This window comes from Triticum urartu, chromosome 7A (genome assembly GCF_056163025.1).
Source record: "Triticum urartu cultivar PI428250 chromosome 7A, HENAU_Tu73, whole genome shotgun sequence".
NCBI lineage: Eukaryota > Viridiplantae > Streptophyta > Magnoliopsida > Poales > Poaceae > Triticum > Triticum urartu.
This window is the reverse complement of record NC_141879.1, coordinates 444,049,987-444,059,795: the sequence shown is the minus strand read 5'-3', so window position 1 is coordinate 444,059,795 and position 9,809 is coordinate 444,049,987. Positions and strand designations below refer to the sequence as shown.

Here is a 9,809-nt window from a genome sequence, read left to right as displayed (position 1 = left end):
ATGTCCAGTTTTCTTATCAGTGGGGAAAGTCTCATGTACTTGATATGTAACATCATGTTGAAGTGTGTGCTTTTGTTGATGTGCAACATCAAGTTACTTGCACAAGTAGCATGCCAATGTCTGTAGTATTTTGTGGATGTTTTCTTTTCTATGTCAAAGACCTTAAGAGGTTGTCAGGGCAAATTTGATGTTATGGAATTTGTTATCAGTTTCTGGAAAGTATGGTTTCCTTTTGCTATTGCTTATTATGAGAACTGAAGCTTCTCAATATTATAGTTCCTGTGAATTTCCTATGAACATAGCAATTTTCTGGCGAAGTTTCTATGAATGCTATACTTCCTGTGAAGATCATGTGAATATATAAAATTTTGCTGTCAATATACTTCTAAATTTGGTGTGCAAATTCAGAGAGGGCGGCTGGGTCGAACCAGCTTGGGGGGGGGGGGGGGTCATCTAGACTGCACCCAAACCCGCCCCTATCGACGTGGCCGGTCGGTGGGCTCGTCCTGGCCTCCACGTAGGCAAAACAGCCCTTCCAAACCACTCGAGATGGGTCTAGGGAGTGTTTTGTCTGGTTTGACATAGTTCAGGGGATTAAGTCTCTGGTTTTAGACGTGTGTGTGTGTGTGGGGGGGGGGGGTTATCTGTCCCTTAACTGATAATTCTGGGGGGTATCTATACTTTTTTCCCCTTTCCAGTGCAGTTTTGTTCAGAGGCCTTGGCGAGAAAACTTTTCCCACCACCGACCACTTCACCGTCTTCGCTTGGATGCCTGGATCTAGTCCTGGCCATCTCAGGCCCGGCCCTGTCGGCCCACACAGGCCCGACCCTAAAATCTAGGGCCTAGGCCCGATGGGCTTGTCTGTGGGCCAGGCTTGGGCCTAAGTTTTGAGCCCACTAGTAGGGCTTGGATGGGCTTGGGCTTGGCATATTGGCATTTTAAGAAAGAGACCCGGCCCATGACCCTAAGCCCTAAGGGCTTTTCAGGGCTTTTTACCAGATGGGTCGGGTTTGGGCTTGAAAAGTAGGCCCGATGGTAGGGCCTGGGAGGGCCTGGGCTTCAGTTTTCTGCCATGGGCTTTTTTAGGCCCAGCCCATGGCCAGATATACCTGGATCTAAGAAGATGAATCCTTGCCGCTCTTTGTCCGTCGGAACCAGTCCTCCAAAGCTCTCCGAGAGGCTGGCAGCCTCCGCCGTAGTCTTGCCATCAGCCGGGGACGCCGAAGCACCCCGGGCCGTTGAATCCCCTGCTGCCGCCGGCGCAGACGCCGTTGTCGTATGCTTGCGGGGGGTGGCCTCCCGACTCGCCGTGGTCGCCCCTCTGATCTCGTTCGCCGCCATGGACACACCACACGAGCGCTCCTGAAGAAAACCTTCGCCGATCAACCGCGGGAACAGCGCTGTCGCCGTTCGAGCAGTCACCGGAGATCCAATCTCACCCCCGTGCGGAAAAACCTAACCCTAGCGGCGGCCTAGCAATCGCCTTGCGATCGCCTTCCCCGTCGCCCTTAGGTATTCCTGACGTGGTGGACCCTCCTCCTCGTTTCGTTTCGGCATCGACTTGTTAGTACTGGTGAATCAGTAGATGTGTTTGCTTGTTTGTTCCATGGAAACGGTAGATAAAACTGTATAGTTACTGAAGCTTGTGGTGTTCTCTTGTGACTTCTCATGAGGAGCAGTGCATGGAGTGACTGGCACTGAATGAGCCTGGAGCTGCAATCTGAGCTGAGTTCTGGAATGCTGTTGAATGGTTGGTGACCTGAGTTTCCAAAATTCGACCAGCAAATGTCTATAAAAGTCACGTGCTATTTTCTGTACTAGATTTTGCATGAATGCTACTGTTATCGTATTTCTTTTTCTCAAGAACCAAGTTTTGGTTGATGGCATAGACGATCGATTATAATAGTTGGACAGATGTACTGTACTGTATGTTGTACTTCCTCTGTAAACTAATATAAGAGCGTTTAGATCACTAAAGTAGTAATCTAAACGTTCTTATATTAGTTTACGGAGGGAGTAGTTGAACAGCCAAGCAAAATCGCAACTGTTGCCGCTTCCTCTCTCCTGGGAGCGTTTAAATTGCCAGTCATCGTGTGTTGTCATCAATTTATTGTGGGGAATCAAGTTCTAGTGTTTGAAGGAAATAATTATCTTAGAGCAATTTATCACAACATGTTTATCGCACTGAAGAGCAATTTATCACACCATGCTTCAGATGAGGGGATGCTTCATATTCACAACATGTTTATCGCACTGAAGAGCAATTTATCACACCATGCTTCAGAATGACAAATAGGGGTTATCCACATAGTATTTACTTTCAGCTGGAGGTTACATTACATTTGGAGAGTAAAAAGAAATAGTAAAATTAAAATAGGACATTTCTTAGCATTCCTATGTACAGATGCTATATCAAGCCATTCCACTAATCTACTGGTTTGTAAATCAACACACACTTCCATCAAATCCCTAGGAACAGACACTGCATCAACCAATAGTCCAATGCTACTCCAATATCATTAGAAAGAATATGTCATCTAATTACTTACTAGCCACCACCACACTTCAACTAGCAGCACAATAGTCTCATATCAAGATTCAGAGGGGTGTCCACATCTGTGACAAGCCGTTCTCCTGGTTCCAGTTTGGGGTCAACTCCAACTTGGAATTGCTGTTACTTGACATGTTGCTCAGAGATGTCCTGATGGCCTTCTTCTCAGGGTTGTCCCAGCCCAGCAGGTCCCCGAAGCTCATCGATCCCCTGAGGGGTAGTGCCGGCAGGCCGGAGAAGCAGGACACTTGCTCGATGGTGTTCATCGCGGTGCCGCTGTCGAAGGCGATGTACGCGTCGATGAGGGGCGCGAGCGGTGGCATAGTCGGAAGGTCCAGCTCGCTAAAAAATGTGCAGGCTTCTTCAGATGGTGGCCTTGGGCTGCTTGTTCTGCTCTTGTAGAACACCCTGCATAGCACCCAGTCTTCCTGTGTTTTTTTTTGAAAAAAAAGGATGGCAAGGTTAAAATGGTAAGTGCAAGTTCATCTATGTATATAACAATTGAAACTTAAAAAGTATTCCTTGAACTGTCAATCTCATATGAAGTACTTAGTAGGTTAGGCTAAGAAGGCTTCATTGATTAAACTAATTCAGTAGCCAATCTCCGCAGCAATCTGGTTACTTTATGAAATTCTTTTCCTGGAAGTTAGTTAACTTGAAGAAATAGCAATCACAGGGACATCAATAATTTTAAACTGTCACCTTGCAGTAAAGAACTAGCACATGCGAGTCAGATTAATCCTTATCAAGGGAATGTTTAGTAAATTATTAATTAATTTCATTTAGTTAGTTGGTTGCCTGACGTAAACACTGGAACGATCATTTCAGCGACATGGACTGTGGAGTTGACCTGAATGTTAAAATTGGCAACTTGCAGGCTGTACAATTAATTAGAACGGCCCGAGTCAGAGAAGATCACTCGTTCAACAGAAACAGTAGAGATCATACGAAATTCTAGCTCGACATACAAGGCGACGACGACGCGTATGATGACGGTTATATAAATGGGCTGACACGAGGAATACGTATGCCCTCATTCTAAAATACACGCGTAGATCAATAGATGCAGCTTTGATTGTTTTTATTTTTCTTTTGGGGGTAATAGATTCAGCTTTGACTGTTCGTATACGAACATTTTACTAGTTAATAATTTTGAAAGTTCCCTAAAAAAAGAATTTTGAAAGTATGCATTTACATAGTATATTTTTATTGCAATTAAATTTACAGAAACTTAAATTGCACACTTTGTAGAACGAACGTAGTTTCGTGGGGAAAAACAGGTAGTGATATCTATCTCAGCCACAAAATTATGCATTTTCTGTTTTTTTTTCGTGCTAAAAACTAGTATGCAATTTTCACATGTAATGAAATAACGAACCGAAAATGAAAAAAAAAAGGAAAGACAAACTCTCTTCTCTCTCTCCTCCTCAATCCCGCATGAGAGTGGCGTGTCCTAATACCGCCGGGGTCACGCGAACCAGATGAACCCAACACAGAAAAAAGGAAGAGAAGAAGCAGATATGCATATGATGCTACGTACCTTGAGCTGGCACCTCGCCTCGGCGGCGGCGGCGCCGCCCTTCTGCTGCTGGTGGTGGCGGTGTCGCTCCTCCTCGAGGCGGAACTCGTGCATGACCCACTCCGTTCTCGTCCCCTTGGGGGCCCTCCCCTGGTAGAAGACGAGCGTCTTGCGCATCCCCACCAACGCCTCGCCGTGCGCGAGGATGGCGCGGTCCTTGCCGGTGGCCTTCCAGTAGCCGGAGCGCGTGGCGCGGTTGGTGCGCTGGCCGGTGGCGTACTTGCGGTCGCGCAGGCTGAAGAAGTACCACTCCCTGCCGCCCACGCACGCCGCCTCTGCACAAGGAGAAGCAAGACGAATCCATCCAAACATTTTAGCATGCAACCAATCTGTCCAAAATCCAAATATACAGCTTCGGTAAATTAGCAGAAAGTATGATTTCAGCGAGGTGTAGTTGGTTATCACGTCAGTGTAACACATCGAAGGTCTCCGGATTGTTTTCACTCTTTTTTTTTCTCACTTGCAGAAGCAGAATGAATCAATCAACCTTCCCTTCCTTGAAGAAATCATTAAGTTTTTTTTCACAAAAATTAAGTTGGTCGCCAGCGCCATGAACTGCATGCAGGAACAAGAACCAACAGAGCGCCGGGCTAATGGACGAAGAAAGGTTGCTACGAACAGCAGTGACGTCGAGAGATGAGTAGGCACGTAGGAAGTAGGAACGCTTGGCTACGTACCTGGAAGGTCCCATGGCTCGCACTTGTTGAGGTCGACGTCCACGATGTCGACGCCACCGTATGCGCGCCGGCCGGTGAGCTTGTGGAGGAGGTAGTCGAGGACCAGCTCCTCGTCCCGTGGGTGGAACCGGAACCCCGGCGGCATCCTCGCCTCCATCATGCCAATAGAGCTCATCTTCTCGGTCGGATCGCTACACTGCTACCTTAGCCAGAGAGAGGGAGAGATGGAGGGAGGGAGAGAGTTTTGAGACGGGACGATGAAGGGGAGGTACGTACATGTATTAATAGTGCACGCTAGTCAACTGCTAGTGAACAATGCAACCTGCTGCTGCTACTACTACTACTTTTGCATTGATGCTTACGGTTTGAAACCGTAAGTCTTCCAGTATATAATAAAAGGCTATATTCAAAGAAAAAAACCTTTATCCCGCTTTATATATAATGCCACATGGTAAAATGATATATACAAGGTGAAAAAAACACTCACAAAGTAGATTAAAGAAAAAAAATCAGACAACAACGAAAGCAACACAAAGCAATGCACAAGATATGCAGTACTCGACTCCATCAACTTGCCATCGAGCATGAGCACAAAGATTAGCCGAACCCACGCAAGAAACACCAGTGGCCACTGAAGAAGAACGAATTTACATCTCGTTAAGAAAGCTTCGGACATCATTGCACAACCTCGACCAAACTGTCGCCGAAGAGGGCCCTCTGCCCTCTTGCTCTGGTTAGAGGAGCGCTGATCTTGCCTACAATCAGCAAAGGCCGATGATGTGGACGATGCAGTCACTTGTAAAAGGTAGGAGGCAAACTAAATCGCCTCACACCAAAGCCGAAGAATCTTCGAGCTACGAGTCAAGCTTGCCTAAAGGTACTAAACTCCACGATTCCACCCCAAGAGGTTGTCAGTACCACACATTGTTGCCGGCGAAACCAACAAGATGGATTTGGGTTCTATCGGGAGCTCTGGTACGGTAAGGGGGGTTACACGCCGTTTCAGAGAGAGGCATGATACCCACACGGTCACCATAGACTGCTTCGAGGCTCAGTATCTCGCTCGTGCCACGTCGAGGTACCTAGGCCATCAAACCCACCTCGTGGGAAGGCCCACTGCCACTAGATCTAGGCCTCTAGATTGAGATTTGGGCTCCACCATTGTGGACTACAAAGACCTTCCTAGGATCACCAGTCGATACACCCCTCGTCATCCACACAACCAAGAGAAGTAGCAACAAATGGGGCCACACTGCTAACCGGTGAGCCAATCATGCAACTGTGCCATCCAGGATCACCGCCTTAGGATCCAGGACCGACACCCACAACCTCTAGAGCACATGGTCGTCACCTGCTGAAGGAGGGGAGAAGGTATCCCCTTTCAGCCCCCAGAGCAACAAATGTGGATGGCAATGGACCGGGGCCGGGCTGGCTCCCCATGCCCCACAACAGTTGGGACTAGGCAGCACCGATGCTGATCCACAAGTATAAGAGATGCCTGGCCCGGGCTTATTTGGTCAGAGACCAAGATAAGCCAAAGGACCCGACCCTTGCATCAAAGAAGCTGGACGGGGGTGGGCCTCATCGGCGCCCGCCAGCACTACTTCGTAGGCCACGTGCCCGCTCATCGCCACCAGAAAAACAGGCCGCCGCTGTGCCGAACCAGACCTCTTGAGATCCAGGCGATGGCTAGCCCACGAGACTCGACACTGCAAGCCCCTATGTGACCCCACCTACACCGACCTCCAGGGGACCCCCCTCCTCTCGTCGTCCCACCATTCTAAGTGGATTTATTGGATCTTAGGGAACAACCATAAGTACGGCCGGCCTATAGAACAAGAATGTCACGTTGTCAAGCGGAGCTAAGAAAGTGACTCGAAGCCTAAGGAGGGTGACTCGGGATCACCGAGACCCGCCACTATAACTCCGAGACCTATGCCCCACCTGGCCAACCATTGGAGGAAACAATCGCCGATAGAAAACATACTTTGCGGGCTGGGGAGGGGGGGGGGGGGTTGTGGAGGGATGGATTTGAACTAGGGCTCGCGCGGCCTGGCGGGGCTATTTTCTTGGCCAAAAGGCTACTAGTATATCAGATCTATTAAAGTGTATACTACTTCATTTATGTATTTGTCAAATGTATGCAGGGCAGAAGAAAAAAATTGCAGTTAGGCGTATGCATATGCGATTGCCGGGAAGCGTACCCTGGCGTTGAGTATACGGAATTCAGTTTGTTTCGTGGATATGCATCGTCAAATTCGATCTCGCTCTAGCCAGCTCGGACGCATGGGCTAGCTCATCATCTCAGCACTTCAGTTGAGTGGAAGCCTCCTTTCCTTTTGGGATCAACGGCCCCTGACCTGACCAAGTATAGGCGGCGGCAATTATTTTGGGTGTGTCACGATAGTGCAAAAGATAGCTACTGTAGTACCGAAAGTGACATGGCATGGATCGTATTCGGTCTAGGCTGTAAATCACATACTACTACACATAACTAATTTTGAATTAGTTCGAAGCAGCTGCCAGCGCCTAATAAAAGAGAGATCAAACGAATTAATCACTGGCCACTAGCTTACCACTCACCAGCTTCGAAGAATTAATATTTATTTTCCATCTTTGCCCAATTTTTTGGGGCGTCACGATCGACACTGCAAAAGATAGCGAAAGTGACAGACATTGATAGTGTTCGAGGCCGTAAATCACATATACTACTGAACTTGAACTACTAGCTAGGTTGAGACCGCTGCTAGAGATCGTGCTGCAAAACAAGAGTGCCAAAAAAAAGAGATCGTGCTGCAAAACAAGAGTGCGCCTATCATGAATTGCTCCTACAAAATTGCCGTGGGGTGTTTACCCTACTGTGCAAGGGTCCGGGCACACGCGGTTATTTGTATGCACAATTGCTTGCGGTCCGTAAAATAAATTGATCCCCTGCATGCGTTTAGGGCTTAATCCCCTCTGAATTTCTGCATGTGGAAGATTTTGGCAGAGGCTGCATGGTTCATCCGCCCCAACCCTGGTGCTTCTTCTTTTGATTTTCAAATTTAAATCTATTATATCTTTTGAACCAAAACTCTAATTTATATTCTGTTGGCATATCCGTGTTCTTTGTGACGAATGCTTTGTAACAAGAACACTCTTAAACACGTTTTGACAAGTTTTTTTTACCAAGTTTCAACTACTGAAACATGGTAAGAACCAATGATAAATCCATCAAGTTTCAAAAGCTAAAACTGAAACACTAAACCCTAAGCCTTAGCCCAAGCCCTAAACCCGAAACCCCAAATGAGAATGAAACTTGGTATAACTTGGTCAAAACATAATATTACAATTATCAAGTTTTAATATTTGAACCTTGTTACCTTTGAAAACTATGAAACTATATTCAAGAGTGGTTTTGTTTAAACTCCACGTTGTAAGGAACACAAATATGCAAACAAAACTGAACTTGGACTTTCAGTTTAAAATATATCATAGATTCAAATTTGGAGATGAAATAAAAATGCATGGGAGGTGGGGTGGGTGGAGCATGCAACTCTACCAAAAGTTGCATGCATGAAACCCATCTAAATCAAGTAAGGGTTAAAAACATGAAAACCACCAAACAACTTTACAAATCTTAAAGCAATCATGTGGTTGCCTTCGTGCGTGCTGCCGCACATAGGCGTTGTTGTGAGTCTGTGATGATTTCTCACTAGAAAAATAGAAATACCCATTTTCTTAAAAAAATGGGCGGAAACCAGAAAGGAATCACTCACTAGTCGGCATGCAATGGAGAACAAAAAACAGAGCAACATCGGACAGACCCAATACAACAAGAGCGTGTTTGGTTGCACGCATGAAGCCCATACAGGCTTGTGATGCAAATTTGGCCTGTTTCGTAGCCTGGACTGCACTGAATTTTTGGCTTGCACAAACCTTAAAGCATCTCTAGACCTGGTTGAGGAGGAACAACTGAATCAGTCATTTTCCCCAGAGCTGGCTCTACTCCAGCGGGCAAAGTGTGGCCCGAGGTTGCATGCCTTGGGAAGTGCGGGTGATGCAACATATCGGCCTTACCTATCTACTCCCCTCCTCTCACCACCCAATCTCCCATTATTCTCACCATCCCTTCATTTCTATGGACGACTCTACTCCACCACCGCACCGCCCGGATTCATGCCCCCTTTTAGTGGTGCCCACCTCTGGCATCTCATCGGCTTTGAGTGCCTCAACTTTAGGCAGTTGGAGAGGAAGATCAAGTCGCCTTCCCCCATCTACACCAACACACACTCAACATGTATGGATCGGCCATCAGTGGTGCAGTTGCCAACAGATACCTTAACTACTACGAGTGAGGCTTCGACTACACTGGAGAGGAATTCCAAGGCGTTGGCAGGGACTTCCGATGTGTGTGCCAGGAAATCCCTAGCTCTAGAGGCAGGGGTTTTGATGACCGGCGTGGCTCCCACAACGGGAGTGTCTTCTTCGGGTCCGATGGCAACAGCTCTACCAGAGGTGGCCACTGTAAGTTTTCTTGATCTGGAACAAGCTACATTGCTTCGTAGATGCAAATTGAGGGATGGAGGTGGGGCCGTGGGAAATTGGACACAATGTTAGGTTTTTTAGGTTGGTCGGTGACGCTTTCTTCTCCACCTTTGGTGTCAATGGTTAGTTTCCAGTGGATTACATACGCGGTGGCGTATTTTAGATTCATGGATTAGATTGGTTTGCATGATCCAATTAGATTGTACATACAAAAATTGTGCCGGTCAGTGTGCATGTCAACCATGAGTCAAAATTTGTGCACGGAGTTGTGTAGGATCACAACAATGTGCATATCAAAAGTCATGCTCGATTGTGCACTAAATTGTGTAGGATCATAACAATGTGCATGCCAAAAGTAATGCTAGATTGTGCACTGAGTTTTGTAGGACATATCAATGTGCATGCTTGGTGATGCTAATCATATGAATGTGCAATGTCCATGCTTATGCTGCCATTCTGCACTGCTTGATTGAT

At 46.9% G+C, this 9,809-nt stretch overlaps 1 protein-coding gene across 1 annotated transcript; it reads right to left on the bottom strand.

Annotated features, from left to right (window-relative positions):
- Nucleotides 1-2,284: 2,284 nt before the first annotated feature.
- On the bottom strand, nucleotides 2,285-5,079 carry LOC125521566 (NAC domain-containing protein 21/22-like). Its single transcript, XM_048686631.2, has 3 exons — nucleotides 4,809-5,079; nucleotides 4,093-4,406; nucleotides 2,285-2,980 (listed from the first exon to the last, which is right to left on the bottom strand). Exons 1-3 carry the CDS (start codon nucleotides 4,981-4,983, stop codon nucleotides 2,600-2,602), a joined length of 870 nt encoding a protein of 289 aa, XP_048542588.1. The 5' UTR covers nucleotides 4,984-5,079; the 3' UTR covers nucleotides 2,285-2,599.
- Nucleotides 5,080-9,809: the final 4,730 nt, after the last annotated feature.